At 48.4% G+C, this 16,721-nt stretch overlaps 1 protein-coding gene across 2 annotated transcripts in view; it reads left to right on the forward strand.

Annotated features, from left to right (window-relative positions):
- Positions 1 to 16,721, forward strand: part of STX18 (syntaxin 18) — a 118,926-nt gene that overhangs the window by 88,804 nt on the left and 13,401 nt on the right. For both annotated transcript variants that reach the window (XM_090035579.1, XM_090035580.1), the window contains exon 7: positions 11,098 to 11,186. In XM_090035579.1, coding sequence (XP_089891705.1) covers positions 11,098 to 11,186 — 89 coding nt within the window. The remainder of the gene's footprint in view (positions 1 to 11,097; positions 11,187 to 16,721) is intronic.

A 16,721-nucleotide genomic window follows, 5' to 3' on the forward strand; every position in this document is an offset into this window, starting at 1 on the left:
AGTCTCATAAATAAATTAAGAAGCTGTGACGTAGATGTTTACATGGACTGGTGGGTGGCAAATTGGCTTAGCAGTCATACCCAGAGGGTGGTAGTAAATGGGTCAGTATCAGCCTGGAAGGATGTGCAGGGTGTGAAGGGTCCCGCAGGGTTCAGTCCTTGGACCTGTACTCTTCAATATATTCATCAGTGACTTAGATGTGGGTGTGAAGTGTACTCTGTCCACGTTTGTGGATGATACTAAATAGTGGGGTGAAGTGAACACTCTGGAGGGTAGGGAACGATTGCAGGCAGACCTGGACAGGTTAGAAAAGTGGGCAGTCCACAATAGGATGCACTACAACAAGGGCAAGTGCAGAGTGCTATACCTAGGGTGCCAAAATATCCAGCATGCCTACTGGCTGGGAAGTGACCCTCTCAGAAGCACAGAAGTGGCAAGGGATCTTGGAGTCATAGTGGACTCCATGATGACATGAGTCATCACTGTGACGAAATCACCAGCAAAGCAAACCACACATCCAGTGCATGACAAATAGATCCAAGGAAGTGATACTTTCCTTCAGTGTGGCATTGGTCAGACCACAGGTGGAGCCCAGTTTTGGGCACTGTACTTCAAGAAGGATGGTGATAGACTCGAGAGGGTCCAGAGGAGGGCCACTTGTATGGTTAGGGGCTTACAGGACAAGCGCTGACAGGAGAGACTGAAGGATCTGGACCTCTTCAGCCTCCGCAAGGCTGATCTCATGGCTGCCTATAAATTCATTAGGAGGATGCAGCAAGGAATCGGAGGTGCTGTGTTCACCAAGGTGCCTCTTGGGGTAATAAGGAACAATGGTCACAAACTGACAGACAGCAGATTTAGGCTAGAAATCAGGAAAAACTTCGTCACAGTAAGGGTGGCCAAAATTTGGAATGGGCTTCCAAGGGAAGTGGTGCTCTCCCCTACCTTGGGGGTCTTTAAGAGAAGACTGGATGGGCATCTGGCTGGGGTCATCTGACCCCAGCACTCTTTCCTGCCTAGGCAGGGGGTTGGACTCGATCTGTTGAGGTCCCTTCTGACCCTAGCATCTATGAATCAAGCCACAGGATTTAAGTTTGCGTCACTACAGTTCATGCTACATATTCATAGTAAGTTAGAAGTGACATGGCATATAAAGTGTATTCATGTTTTTCCTTAGCATATTATCAGCATTTTACAGTTCTGATACATGTCAACAGAGAATGTAGTTGTTTCTTCAGCACTTCTGTGTAGTTCCCTGAGTATGGAACACTACTTCAGTCTTGGACAGTGTGCAGTCATATCATCAAGAACATTGTTATAATATTCAGCTTAGAAATCTGTGCCATGCCACAAGAGACTCTAGTCTTTGGTTGCCTAGAGTCATCAGATGTGAACCACAACATTAAGCAGCAAAGAGGTATTATTTATGGTACCTTTTGGTGCATTTCAGATTTGATTTTGATTATGCTAGGAAGGAAATTCATTATTAGGCGAACTTTAATTGTTTATAAGCAAGTAGCAAAAATTGTGTTTGGTTATATAAGTGATGCTGATTATTCTTTGACAAAACTCTGAAAGCCATTGTATGAATATAGTTCTATGTAGAACATTTGTATTTGTCCATACAATTCCCCCCCCCCAAACCCTTAAAACATGTGCAGGAGTAAATTAAAAATCCCGTTTGGTTTATAATTGTACAATTTCCTTTGTGGTATCACCAATAGTGGCAGTGGAAACTAGGGAGCAGCTGAAGATTAGGAAGGACATTTAAATCTTTTGTCTTTGATTTCTTAAAAGTGCCTTTAATAATAATAAAAATATATATCTTACAGTGTTCTAAACTATCCTTGGGATATGAGCAGCTTAGGGAGTGATGAATGTTTGCATTTCTGAAGTATCCATCATGAAAGCCTCTGAGTTGTTTTATAGGAACCTCTCTGCTACACAGATTAGTTCTGAGACAAACCTGCCCTTCATTAGAGCATATGGATTAATAAATATTTCACTATGGAGCACCGTGACACAGCTTGGGTTTAGTCTATTCTCTGGAGAGATCAAAGAGAAATGAGATTACTTTGTTTTTGAACCAAAAGACCTTTTTATGTACTAAAATTGTGCCTAACATACATTGTTAGTGGCAACAAATTATTCTATCTGGTGTTTGTTGCATAAGCCATTATCAGTTTTGATTTGTTTATTACTAATAGGACAATTAGTATATGGAAGACTATATAAATAATAAATAGCTTTTGAATTGGTCAGTTAGCTTTGAAGGTTTCTCATTTTTGGCATGGAAGTAGGAATTGGTAGTTAAAACAACTAATGCATGGTGGAAGTGTGGAATACTTTATTCTTGAAACCTAGGAAGTAGGTAGTTTTCTTTCTCTGCTCTTCGCATGTATCATGAATTATAGATCAGACTAGTGGCAACTCCAGGAAAGCCCCAGATCTGCTTTCCCAGAAGAAGGAAATCTGCTGTAGTGACAGGATCAACTCCTGCAGGATGAATGCTTACCTAACATATATTTGCTTATTAATGATCATGCTGGTTACAGGTGCTGTTTCTCCCCACTGTTGTCAGTGTCTGTAAGTAATTGGTTCCTCAGGGATAAAAACAGGAATATTTATTACTTTTTTATAGTTAGTTCTATAAACTAATTACTCTTTTTCTTCGAATCAAGTAAATAGGAACAGAAGGACAGATGAAACCTTTAACAACTTCTTATGTGAAAACTGAGTAGGATATTATCTGCAATAACTAGGGAACTACCTATGTCACAGTGAGCAAAAGCGATTTTCACAGGCCATTCACAGAGCCAATTGTTTGGCCGTTCTATGCAGAGTCCGCCCTTCGCCACTTATGGGCCAAGGGGGTCCAGGTGGTCCTGCCTCCCAGTGCTGATTAGCTAAGAGGGCTGTCTGTTATGCAGCCCCACCCCTCACCACTCATTGGAGGAAAGGGGCAGGGCTGTGCAATGGGTGAGCAGCCTTCTCAGCCAATCAGGAGGGGTGGAAAAGGGTAGCCACCACCTTGCCTGCTCCCATTCATGTTGGCAGCCCTCCCTCCCACACTGAGGAACTAGCATCTTATTTTTCGTAAGTTTGATTTTGTTAGGGGTTTTTTTGTTGGGATTTTTTTTTTGCTTGCTTGATTTGACGGACAATGGCTGATTTTTGTGGTTTTGTGAAATCCACAAAATCGTGAATTAAGCAAGTCCTCCCTAATAATGACATGTATTCATTATCATTTGGGTGTGGTGTTATCTTATTAGATATCTAAGTAAAGCAATATCACTTCTTTGAGAAATAAGAGTTTCTGATGACCTATGGAAATCATTAGTAGAATTCCAGAATTATTTCCAAACCACCTTGAATTTTTTTTTCTCTTGGGGCATTTCCAGGACAGAAAAAAATCTATTTTTTATGAGAGAGAAACTGATTCTGCTGTTTATGCACAGTTCCTTGTTTGTAATATTGGAATCTTTTTCCATGAAACCCAACTATAACACCAGAAACTATAAATTATGACCAGGCTTCAAGTTTTTTTAGTCCTCAGTTCTGTAAACCAGAGTTGCCAAAGATAGTCCTGTGGGCCAGATCCAGGCCATAGAGCCCCATTGTCCAACCCTGGGTCCTGGACTGGCTGGAATGGGCACTATGTATAGCACAGATTCTGGCCTGGGCGCTGCAGGCATTATATCAGGCATGGACTGGTAGGGAACGGAGTTCATGGAGGTGATCTGGCCCATGGAGACTGGTCCCACATCACTCATCCGACCCACAGGGCCAGATGAATTTGACACCCCTGCTATAAATTGATGTGTAGATGTTGTCCTAGGAACCATAGATTCATAGAATCAATGAGTCGGAAGGGACCTAGACAGATCATCTAGTCCGACCCCCTGCCATGGGCAGGAAGGAGCACTGGGGTGGCAGCGGTCATAAGACCCCAGCCAGGTGCCTATCCAGTCTCCTCTTCATAGTTTCTAGGGTCGGAAGGGACCTGAGTAGATCATCTAGTCCAACCCCCTGCCATGGCAGGAAAGATTACTGGGGTCAAACGACCCCAGCAAGGTGTTCATCTAATCTCCTCTTAAAGACCACCAGGGTAGGAGCCAGCACCACTTCTCTTGGAAGTTGGTTCCAGATCCTAGCCACCCTGACCGTGAAGTAGCGCCTCCTGATATCTAGCTTAAATCTACCCTCTGCCAGCTTGTGACCGTTATTCCTGGTCACTCCTGGCAGTGCTTGGGGGAACAGGGACTTCCCCAGTGCCTGCTGGTCCCCCCTGACTAGTTTGTAACAGGCCACTAGATCCCCCCTCAGCCTTCTCTTGTGGAGGCTGAACAGGTTCAGGTCCCATAGCCTCTCCTTGTAGGGCCTGCCCTGCTGCCCCCTGATCATGCATATGGCCCTCCTCTGGACCCTCTCTATGTTGTCCGCATCCCTCCTGAAGTGCGGCACCCAGAACTGACCAGTGCCGCATAGAGGGGGATTATCACCTCCTTGGACCTGCTTGAGATGCATCTGTGGATGCATGACAAGGTGTGGTTGGCCTTCCTGACTGCATCCCCACAATGCCGGCCCATGTTCATCTTGGCATCAATGATGACTCCAAGATCCTTTTCTCCCTTTGTACTGACAAGGGAGTTCCCCAGCCTGTAGGCATGGTGCCAGTTGTTCCTCCCCAGGTGCATCACTTTGCACTTGTCTGTGTTGAATCCCATCCTATTGTCATCTGCCTACCCTTGTAACCTGTCTAGGTCTGATTGTAGCCTATTGCTCCCTTCTAGAGTGTCCACATCCCCCCACATCTTAGTGTCATCAGCAAATTTGAACAGGGTGCTTTTTACCCCTCATCCAAGTCACTGATGAAGATGTTGAACAGTGTGGGTCCGAGGACCGAGCCCTGAGGAACCCCACTGCCCACATCCCTCCAGGCTGGAAATGACCCATCCACCACCACTCTCTGGATGCGGCCCTCCAGCCAGTTGGCGACCCAATTGACTGTGTGGGTGTCGACACCACAGTCCCCCAGTTTCTTAATGAGAACAGGGTGAGAGACAGTGTTGAAGGCCTTCCAAAAGTCCAGGAAGACTATGTCCACTGCTACCTCTGCATCTAAGGATTTGGTGATCTGATCATAGAAGGCCACCAGGTTGGTCTGACAGGACCTGCCGCTAATGAACCCGTGATGGTTGCCCCTAAGCATGAAATCCCCTGCTGGCCCCTTGTGGATGTGTGCCAGAATAATGCTTGCCTAGGATGGAGGTAAGACTAACTGGCCGATAGCTTCCCTCTTGAAGATTTCCAGGGAAGGTGAGAGCACCACCTCTCCGGGAAGCCTATTCCAGGCTCTGGCCACCCTTACCATGAAGTAGTTCTTCCTAATATCTAACCTAAACCTATCCTCCCTCAGCTTGTGGCCATTGTTCCTGGTGACTCCAAGGGGGGCCCTGATGAACAGACTTTCCCCAAGTCCCTGCTGGTGGCCCCTGATAAGGTTGTAGGCAGCCACAAGATCCCCACTCAGTCTCCTCCTGCAGAGACTGAAGAGATTCAGGTCCCTCAGCCTCTCCTTATAGGGCTGGCCATGGAGGCCCTCAACCATATGAGCGGCCTCCTCTGGATCCTCTCCAGGTTCTCCACGTCCTTTTTGAAGTGCGGCACCCAGAACTGGACACAGTACTCCAGCTGCAGCCTGACCAGCGCCACATAGAGGGGGAGCAAGAGCTGTTAGTGATGCCCCTGTTGATGCATGACAGGGTGCTGTTGGCTCTGCCTATCACATTGGCAACTCATATTCATCCTGGAGTCAATCCTGACTCCAAGATCCCTCTCTGCCTGTGTGCTGATGAGAGGGTCAGCCCCTAACCTATAACCATAATGCTGGTTCCCTCTCCCCAGGTGCAGCACCCTGCACTTGTCCTTGTTGAACCGCATCCAGTTCAGATCCGCCCACTTCTCTAACGTATCCAGGTCTGCTTGGATGCGGCCCCTGCCTGCCGGTGTATTCACTTTACCCCACAGCTTGGTGTCATCAGCGAACTTGAACACGGTGCTCTCCACACCCTCGTCCAGGTCGCTAATGAAGATGTTGAACAGCACCGGCCCAAGGACTGAGTCCTGGGGGACTCCGCTGCCCACACCCTCCCAGGTCGACATCGACCCGTCCACCACCACCCTCTGGGTGCACCCCTGGAGCCAGTTTGCCACCCATGTGACTGTGCATTCATCAATGCCGCACTCCCTCAGCTTGCCCACCAGAATTGGGTGGGACACCGTGTCAAAGGCCTTCTGGAAGTCCAAGAAGATGACATCAACTTCCTTCTTCCCATCTAAGCTCTTTGTTACCTGGTCATAGAAAGAGACCAAGTTAGTCAGGCAGGATCGGCCTTGAATGAACCCATGCTGGTTACCCCTCAACATCGCTTCCCCTGCAGGGCTCTCACAAATGTGGCCCTTGACACTTTTTTCAAAGACCATCCCCAGGATAGAAGTGAGGCTAACTGCCCTGTAGTTGCCAGGCTCTTCCTTCCTCCCCTTTTTGAAAATGGGGACCATATTGGCCCTTTTCCAGTCCTCAGGGACTTGGCCCGAGCACCAGGACTCCTCAAACAGCCGTGCCAAGGGCTCTGCAATGACATCAGCCAATTCCCTCAGCACACGCAGATGAAGGTTATCCGGGCCCGCCGACTTGGACACATCTAAGCCCTCCAGGTAATCCTTAACTAGGTCTGAACTAACAGTCGGGGAACTTGCATCCTTCCCGGGCCTCTCTTTGCTGTCACCCGAGAGCACCCATTGTCAGCGGACAGGAACACGGAGGCAAAGAACTTGTTGAAGAGTTCTGCCTTCTCTCGCGCGTCCGTCATCAACTGCCCTGCTGTGGCTTGTAGGGGTCCAATGTTACCCCGAGACTTCTTCTTGCTACCTGTATACTTGAAGAAGTTCTTGTTATCCTTAATCCCAGAAGCTAATCTAAGCTCCAGTGCTGCTTTAGCCTTCCTCACCAAATCCCTACAAGCTTGGGTCAGGGAGATGTACTCCTTCTTTGTCCCTGCCCTCTACGCTTTTTTCTTTGCCCTCAGGCCAGCCTGGATATCCGCGCTCAGCCATGAAGGTTTCTTGGACCCTTTTCCTGCTTTTCTGTGCAGAGGAATTGCGTCCTGCTGCGCCCCAAGGATAGCCTCCTTGAGGAAGGATCACCTTTCCTGGACCCCCATACTAGCTACCCCCTGGGCTCCGAGTGCCTCCCTGACTACTCCCCTGGGCACATCGAAGTTGGCTTTCCTAAAGTCAAGCATTTGCGCTGTGTTAGTTACTCTTTCCACCTTTCTCTGAATAGGAAGCTGGATCATTTCATGATCACTGTCCCCTAGCCTCCCTTGTACAAGCACCTCCCCCACCAGGTCGTCCCCAGGGGCTAACACCAGATCCAGTATGGCGTTTCCCCTGGTGGGGACGAGTGCCTCCTGCACGAGGTGTAGGTCCTGCACGCACGTCAGGAACCTTCGTGAGTGGCTAGACCTGGCTGACTGCTCCTCCCAGTTGATGTCAGGGTCATTCATATACCCCATGACCACAACTTCCTTTGCATGCATGGCCTCCCCCAGCTGCCTGGAGAATTCCAGATCCAGCTCTTCCTCCTGATGTGGTGGCCTGGAGTAAACCCCTACCACCAGATCCCTCTCCCCCTGCCCTCCTTGGAGCTTGACCCACGGGGTCTCAGTTAAGCCTTCCTCTGGTCCCATTTGGAAGGTAGAGCTGGTATACTGTTCCCTAACATAGAGTACAACCCCCCACACCCCTTTTTTCCCCTTCCTATCTCTTCTAAACAACCTATAGCCCTCTATGTCTACTGCCCAGTGAAAAATTTCATCCCACCATGTCTCCACTAAGCCAACCAGGTCGATTTTACTACTTGCAAGCAGGAGAGCAAGCTCCTCCTGCTTGTTCCCCATGCTTCTTGCATTAGTGAAGAGACACTTTAATCCCCTTGTGGGAGCCCTCGGCACCCCCCTTCCTGAGAGACAACTGGTCCCTTGGTATATACCTGAGCTCTTACCTGGGCAGGTCCTACACCTGGTTGAGTTATCTCTTGCTCCTGTGGATCCCCATCCCCCCGATGAACTTGGTTTAAAGCCTGCCAGAGGAGGTCAACTAGCCTGTAGGAAAACAAACTCTTGCCTTTGGGGGAGAGATGGAGACCATCACGCCCCAGGACGCCCTCTACTGTGATGTGCAGGTCATGGTCCAGGAAGCCAAATCTGGCGTGACGACACCAACTCTGGAGGCACCAGTTCACCTCACAGATGCAGGCACTCTGCCACTGACGGCCTCCACTAAGCGGGAGGAGGAACTAAAAGACCACCTGGGCCCCCAACTCTCTAAGCTTGGCCCCCAGAACCACGTAGTCATCCATGATCCGGTCCGGACTACTCCGGGCCGCATCAGTGCTTCCCACGTGGATGAGGACCATAGGATAGTAGTCGAAAGGCCGGATGAGTTCAGTGATCTTCTTTGTGATGTCGCCAGTCTTGGCTCCTGGGGGACAGTACACTTCTCTCACACTGGGGTCCGTGCAGCGGATGGGTCCCTCCGTTCCTCTGAGGAGGGAGTTCCCTATGATGATGACCCGATGTCTCTTCCTCTGGGTCACTGGATGATGCTCCAGAGGTACGGATGCTGGCTCCCTTCCTCACGCCCAGTCTCCTCCAGCTGCCAGGGCCACGTACCTGTTCCCCAGTTGTACTGGGGTGACAGTTGATGCAGCTGCGTGCCACCTGCGATGCCACCTGGCCCTGGAGGTGACCATCCTCCATAGCCTCCTGCAGACTCCTGGGTGGTGACAGCCTGAGGGGACAGGCCCTGCAGAGAGAGAAAGTACCCGTCAATCTCGTCCTCTACAGCCCTGATCCCCCGCAGCCTGCTCACCTCTGCCTGGAGCTCTCTCACCTGCCCCTCCAGCGCTGCAGTCTTGGCACAGGTGGGACAGGTGAGAGAAGCCCCCGCTCCCATGTCCCCCCCTGGCCCCAGGGACCAAGCCAGGCACCCCCCACAGGCAGGTGGCCCCACCTGGGTGTAAGCCTTACTGGTCCCCGGGCAGGAGCTCTGGCTGCACTCCGCGTGGCAACTCCCATGCTGTCCCCTCCACTCACTTAACCTGGAGACGACTGCTGCTGCTGCCGCCGCCGTTAGTTCTTCTGCTACCTGCGGCCCCTAACGCGCCTCCCAGTGCAAACCCTGGCGCGCCCCTAAAGAGCGCTCCTGTCTGCACTCCCTGTTCGCGCGGCCCGGGAGCGTGGCTAAATGGGGTCAGGCGGGGAAAGAATCCCCTACCCTGTTGCCCTCACCTGACCCCACTTGCTCCCTTCCCCCTCCCCGGCTTACCACCTTGTTGCCGCAGCTGTCCGTCAGCTGCAGATCGTTGCTGCTGCTGCTGTTGCCACTGCCTGAAGTGTCGGGGGACACCAGGGGCACGTGCGCTCCCTCCGGCATCCTCAGCACAACCAAGGGGTATCTGGTTCTCCTCTTAAATAGAGAGGGAGGAAACAGTAAGATCGATATTGCCTTAAAGTATACTTCAGTCTTCTCCAAACAAGAACCCAATTACCTATTTATGCTCTCCAAATGCGAATGAGTTATCCCTTTAATAAATCAGTTTTATTGAGCATTATAAAGTATTAACTCCGAGCACGCATATAGATATAATCTTAGCACTTTCAGTAATCTTAGCAAGATACGATCTTAGCAAGCGAGTAATTGTATATTACCAGTTGTAGTAATATGCGACTTGGGAGCTGGCCAGGCTTCCAGAGTGGGCAAGGTTCGTTGAAGAGAGAGAGATCAGATGTCATCAGTTCTCAGGCATCGTCGGTGTAGGGAAAAGGAGGTTTCTTTTGTTCAGGTAGTAATACTTATAGTCCTCTAGTCACATAGCTACCAATTAGGCATTTGTTTTGTTTTTCATCAACAACTTGAATTATGTCTCCCCTTTATTGCTGTTTCTTTCTTTTCTCCGTGGTATCAGGAGCCATCTGCTCCAGATATGGGTGGAATGCGCCATAACAAACCCTTTTATACATAACAAACCTCTATTATCGGACACTTGTAGAAAACAAGCTGCATCAGACCCTTTTTTCTGTAGGGAGCAGGTCATATAATCACATAACTCCATGAATGCCTTCTTAGCCTACTTATGTCAAGGCTGTTCTAGGCCTTACAGGCCTAAGGGACCATTTTGGTCCTGTCAGGCATCAGAAGTCTGAACTGTCTCCACATAGACACTTTCCTCATGAATGTAGCCCTCTTGAAATCAATAGGGCTACTCTGATGATGTGTAAATTTAAGCAAATTGTCAGTGTTGTTTATAGGATGGGACTTGATCTTATAACTTGATCCTAAACCAGGAGATCCTTGTATAGTCAGCTGCAGGATCAGATCCACAATAAGTAGATTGAAAAGTTGGTTCCTGAGCTGATCTAATTTAAAATGAAGTTCTGAAGTTACTATTGAAGATCAGAGGATCTATCAGATCTTTCTGGAAGATGATGTCATTTTGTAAATTCTGCATGTACTTTGGCTAAAATGCAAAATTTGGGGGTGGGGAGGAAATGTCCTTGTAACTGTTACAGCTGCTTCATATCTTTAACAAAAATCAAGAGCCAGCAAAAACTGGTATGCATACTTAATATGAGATGATAGCATCTGATGAAGCAAGTCCTCCACTTCTAAAAGCGTGTGCAATACATCTGTGATTTAGTTGGTCTACCAAGGTACAACTCTGTCTAGCCTTCTATTTGGTATATCCTGGAAGTTGTTCCAATGCCTCATTTCCATACTTCAAGATAGCTCTTTTCTATGCACAGAAGTAAACACACAAATACATTTTTGCTCCCAGTCCTGCAGCTTTGTTATATGCATGGTCATCATATACAAATTGTTGAGTGTGCATTTTGATTAACTAAAAATAACAGATAATATTTTGATCATTGTTAGGAAATGACATAACAGCACTAGGAAACGATGTAACAGCACTTACTGCTCTACATGGCAGGATGTTCAGATGTATGGGTTTTTTGCTTATCTTTACAGAGAAGAATCTGACAGATGCCCAAACTAACTTTGGGCTTTGGGGAGATGGCAGAGGCGAAGATGAGCTGTCACCTGAAGAAATTCAAATGGTAAATTCTGTTTTACATTTGCTAATTGTGGATTTTTTCACCTAATGCTATCACTACATTGTGTGGCAAGGAACAGAACACCCACCCACACTTGGCTTTCAACTTGCTTTTTATGCAAAATGACTCAATAAAAAATGTGTCCTATGTATGCCTCTTTCCACTTGGTTTCCTAAGTCTTGCTATCAGTTAATATTAACATTTCTACAAAATAATTTTAGAAGTCATTGCTGCACAGTTATGCTATTAGTGAGCAACTATTTTTCAGTAATTAAAACTTCCCTTTGAAATTTAAATTAAAACTGCTCTTTTAAATTGCCATTATGAATTGCTTTTTAAGTCAGCAAACAGCAGAAGTCATGGTAGCATTAAGAGACGCATAAAGAAACTTCTGGAGGATAGGATTGTTGTGACAGCTTCTGCCTCAGACTAGCGCCAGAATGCAGTCAAGTTATTCTTATTTCACTTTATTCTTTATATGTGTATGGTCAATGATTACAAAGCAGGCTCGCTTGAGCCATTTTTCTTATTGATCAAGCCATTGTTACAGTGGCAAGTTAGCCAACAAGGTTTCGTTCAGTGCACTCTATGCATCTTTCTGGTTGTCACCATCATTTTATTCAGTCATCTACCCTATCCATGGTGGAACTGATTTGATGTGATGCTCCAAATTGCAAGGACAAGGTAGCTTCGTATCGACTTTAGGGCTTTCAGTATGTTCAGAGATCACACTTTTGAAAGGCTTTGTCCAGACACACAAACACGTTGTAGACACTTGGACAGAAACAGGTAAAACTCAAGCAGCAGCCATCCCACAGGTGCAGCGTGATCAACATTACTGTCTGAGCTAAGGCAAAGTGCTGCTGGATTCAAAGCATCCAAAGCTTTCATTGTGGCATTTCAAGGGATTTGCAAATATTGTAGACACGGGGCTGGTCAGGAGGTCAGACTGGGTACCACACTACCCCTGCACACTACGATTTGGGCTCCATGGCACCCCAACCTGGCTGAAATCAAGCAGTGCTGCCCCATCTTATGCACCAGATTTGGGCCCTGAACCATAAAAAGCCAAAGATCAGTAAAGTCATCTTTTCACTATGGATGGTGAGTCTAACCTATGTAGCAGTGACAAAACTATCTTAGCATAAGTAAAAGCATTTTGGAGCCATAATTCACAGTTATGCATTTAGCTTCAATATAAAAATGTTGCAGTTATGAGCAGCCTCCCCTCTAAGCTGTGTGGCATGTGCGGCGACGTAGGTGTGCTCGTGTTGCACTTCCAGATGCGCCTGCGTGGCCACGCATACCATGCAGCTTAGGGGGAATACTGGTTATGAGGCTTGAATTGGCACTGTAGTTCTGCAGATTAGAAAGGAATAGCGTTCCACAAGTGGTTTAGTTTCAAAAGAAGATTGAATAAGGGAGTGGATACCAAAAGGGGAATTTTTGGCTCTCTATTTAGAGTAGGGGCTGACAAAATTTGCCAGATTGGACCCACCAGGTGATTTCATCTGGCCTGCAGGCAGGCACCCACCAATAACCTGGGCACCCCTTGGGATAGCCGGCAACAATGGCCACAAACTGACAGAAAGCAGATTTAGATTAGACATGAGGAAGAACATTTTTATGGGAAGGATTGCCAGAATCTGGAATGGGCTTCCAAGGGAGGTGTCGGTCTCCCGTACCTTGGGGGTCTTTAAGAGGAGACTGCACAAGCACCTGGCTGGGGTCAAATGACCCCAGCACCCTTTCTTGCCCAGGCCAGGGGATTGGACTCGATCTATTGAGGTCTCTTCTGACCCTAACAACTATGAAACTGTAATAATTGTATCCAGACTGGCCTGTGGTTGCCCCTGCTGCATTCCACATGGGGCTGAGCCCTGCTCACTCCCACCCTTGTCTGCCAAAGGCCCCTGGCACGGCCAGTGTACACAGCTTCCTAGCAGGGCTGTTACTGCCACTGCTGCAGCTGCCTGGGGAACTGCTCAGCTCCCTTGACCTCCAGTGGTTCCTGCTCCTGTACTTGCTGCAGCGCTCCAGACAGCAAGTAGGGAAGAGGCAGCAGGTGAAGGGGAAACTGTATCTTGGTGGGAGTGCAGGGCTGGGGTTGATGGAAACATGGGCCCAGGGCCAGTGGGAGTGCAGAGCCCAGGATGCAAGGTCAGTGGGAGTCCAGGGGCCATGCAGGGGCTGGGGTTGGTAGGAGTGTGGAGCCAGAGCAGGGAAATGGGAGCATGAGACAAGCCTGACTCCAATACGTGGGGTTCCCCATGGCTCAAGTCCAGCTCCTGGGACTCGGCCAGGAGAGGCAGGGAGCCATGAAGCCCTGAAGAGGGGCAATGAAGCTGGGCTGGCTTATCCCCATTCTGACACCTTGGCCCAGTCCTGGGAACTGCATGCGGAGGCAGGGAGCAGGGCCAAGCCACCAGTTCCATTGCATGGAGCTCTCTCCCACCGACACTGTGCTACTCTGGCCAAATCCCAGGAGCTGCACATGAGCCATGGGGAGCCCCATGCAGTGGAGCTGGCTGGCCTGCCCCCTCTTCCTGCCACTTTGTAAAGCTCCTGGGACTCGATTAGAGCTGTGGGCCATGATCACCCTGAGGGCCTGTTGCTGCTGCTAGCAGAGGCTGTGCCATGGGGGGGCTTGTGGGGGGAGCCCCCCCACACACACCCCACCATATACACGCATACCCCTCCATGCATCTCACACACACACACACCCTCCTCAACACATGTCCCTCACACACCTACACCACCTGACAAACTTCACACCCACCCACACCCTCGTCCACACCCCCTCACACCTCTCACAAACTCTACACACACACCAACACCCTCCCCTGTATCTCCCTACAAACAATATGCAAGCATAAGACTTTATTTTGAGCTATTATGCAATCGTCTCTATATACGCTATACAAATGCATGTAAAACAGGACAAAAGTATTTTTTTTAAATAAAATATTATAGTAGATGTTGGATTTTTAGTATATGATTTGGTTGTTTTCCCATTCTAAGATGACAGTTTCCCCTCCCAAAAGGAGTACTATCAAGGGCAAGGAAGATGGCAAGCAGAGGACAGGGCACCTGTTAAGGGGCAGGAGTACCCTTGCAGCCCTCAACAACTCATTAAAACTAATTAAATTAATGGCTCTCCAGCTGAAATAATTGCCTACCCCTGATTTAGAGGATGTGATTTGTGGAGTTATTCCTGCTGTCTTTAGGTTGTATGGTTTATCTGTTTTTTTTCCATGCTCCTGGGCTTGACTGGTTGCCACATGGGCCAGGAAGGAATTTATTAAATTTATTTCTCTTTCACAGCATCTTTGTGTGTTGTTCAGAGAGTTATTTTACAAGTATGCTATTGAGAATGAATATTGTATTCACAATATGATGTTTCAAAAGAATTCTAAAATATCCCCGACCTAGCTATAGCCTGACATACTGTCAGCTAGTCCTAAGGGACAGCAGCTAGACCTTTTTGAAAAGTCCATTATTACTCCATATACCCTTCCAAAGTCCTACTGCTCTCCATTTTTATTTTTTATATTTTGAACTTGGCATTGATTATTTCATGCTGGCTCACTTTTTTTAAATTTTATTTGCAGTGAGTCAGGAATGGCACTGTATGAGAACTGCATAAAAATAACACTGAAGTTCCGAGTTAAATCAGCAAACACAAGGCCATCATGTAACTTTGCTCTTAGCTTGCCATGTTCTGCCTACATTTTGCAGAATGATAAATTGTCTATGACACAGATCTGACACTCCTGCCATGTCTAGGCATATCAGAAGGACTTGTGTGTTAAATTTTAACTTTAGCTCTAGGTTTAGTAGCATGTTCAGCAAAGCAACAGATGCAAAATGGTATTGAGATTCTTTTTAGTTCTTGCTAGGTATATGACAATAAAAATGTTTCTCAGGCTTGTGCAATAATTTACTCTTAAATATGAACAGCAGATTTTCTTTACAAATGTATTGTATTAGCACAAAAGTACTAAGGAGCATATAGTATCTAAAACAGGAGACAAGAGGCAGCAGAAGCATAGCTGTAGCTATTACTGTAGTTGAAACTATCACCTCTCCTCTCCTCTACTAGTTGACTTAAGATATTGCCAAAAGTCAGTTCTGCCCTAGATGGCTGATTTTTCTCCTGATGGTGATGGGAGGCTACATCCAGTGTTCATCCTTCCCTAACCCTTTAGTAATGTTTTTCAAGTAGGAAAGAATTGATGGGGAATGTAGTAGTGGATGGCAGCTTGGGCAGCAGCAACCATGAGATGATTGAGTTTAGGATCCTGACAAAAGGAAGAAAGGAGATCAGGAGAATATGGACCCTGGACTTCAGTAAAGCAGACTCTGATTCACTCAGGGAAATGATGGGCAGGATTTCCTGGGAGGCCAGTCTGAGGGGGAAAGGAGTCAGGAGAGCTGGTTGTATTTTAAAGAAACCTTAGTTTGTTCCTGCGCCCTCAGTATTCCAGTGTTCAGGATGAATAGCAAATATGGCAGGCGACCAGCTTGACTTTGCAGAGAACTGTTCAGTGAACTCAAACACAAAAAGGAAGCTTACAAGAAGTGGAAGTTGGACAGGTGACCAGAGATCCAGGTTTCCCCTTCCAGGTTGGCAGAGTTCCAGTTTGCAAGGGGCTGCGAGGAGTGGGAGGAGGCCAGTCAGGCAGGGGATACCATGTGCACGTGCACACATACACATACACATGGCTATCAGGCAGCCTGGAGAGCAGGTCTCGCAGCTCACCGCAGGTAAGTCTTGGGGCAGGGGAGGATTGAGGCCTCCATAGGGAAGGGGAGGGAGTTAGGTAGGGCCGGGGCTGCTGCCCGGTCAGTGTGGTGAGTGGGACTTAGGGCCTGGGGCCGTGTGTGAAGTGCCCTGTGCCCACCCAGCAGCAGCAGGGCTGGCAGCATGGGGTTGTGTCCTTCACTGCTGCAGGCGGGCAGGGCGCACTTTGCCACGGTGGTGCGAAGCACCCGCAGGTGGCTTGAGCCTCCCCGCCCCACTCTCCCCTGCCGTGCCAGGTCCTAGCCGCTCAGGCCCCAGGCGAAGGGCAACAGGGTGAGGAGCCTAAGCCTGTAGTAGCCAGTCTGCATTTGCCTCCACCCACCGTGGGCTCCACTCTGGCCGTGCTGCCGGGGGGAGGGGGAGCCAGGCTCCACACTCCAAGGCAGCAGCCATCTCCTGTGGGCAGCAGCTGGGGCTCAGGTGCTTCTGTGGAGCACGGGCAGAGGGCTGCAGACCTAGTTCCATGGCTCTGTAGCCCTTAGCAGCTGGGGGTTCCCTCCCAGCGGGGCTGGGGCAGCTGGGGGCTGTAGGTTGGGGGTGAGGGGCACCATAGGGCTGGGGAGCTGTGGGTTCAGAGAGGGGTGACATGGGCAGGGCACCAGCATATCAGGCTGCTTAGCACCACAATACGGGGTGGGGGGAGCAGGACGGGCTACAGGGGGAGCTCTCATTTTCCATTGTAAAAAACCGGAAATCAATGTCAAAATTTATAGGTATTTAGAATTTATTTTATT

Source organism: Crocodylus siamensis, chromosome 2 (genome assembly GCF_052110815.1).
Source record: "Crocodylus siamensis isolate JL-2025a chromosome 2, ASM5211081v1, whole genome shotgun sequence".
Classification (NCBI taxonomy): Eukaryota; Metazoa; Chordata; order Crocodylia; family Crocodylidae; genus Crocodylus; species Crocodylus siamensis.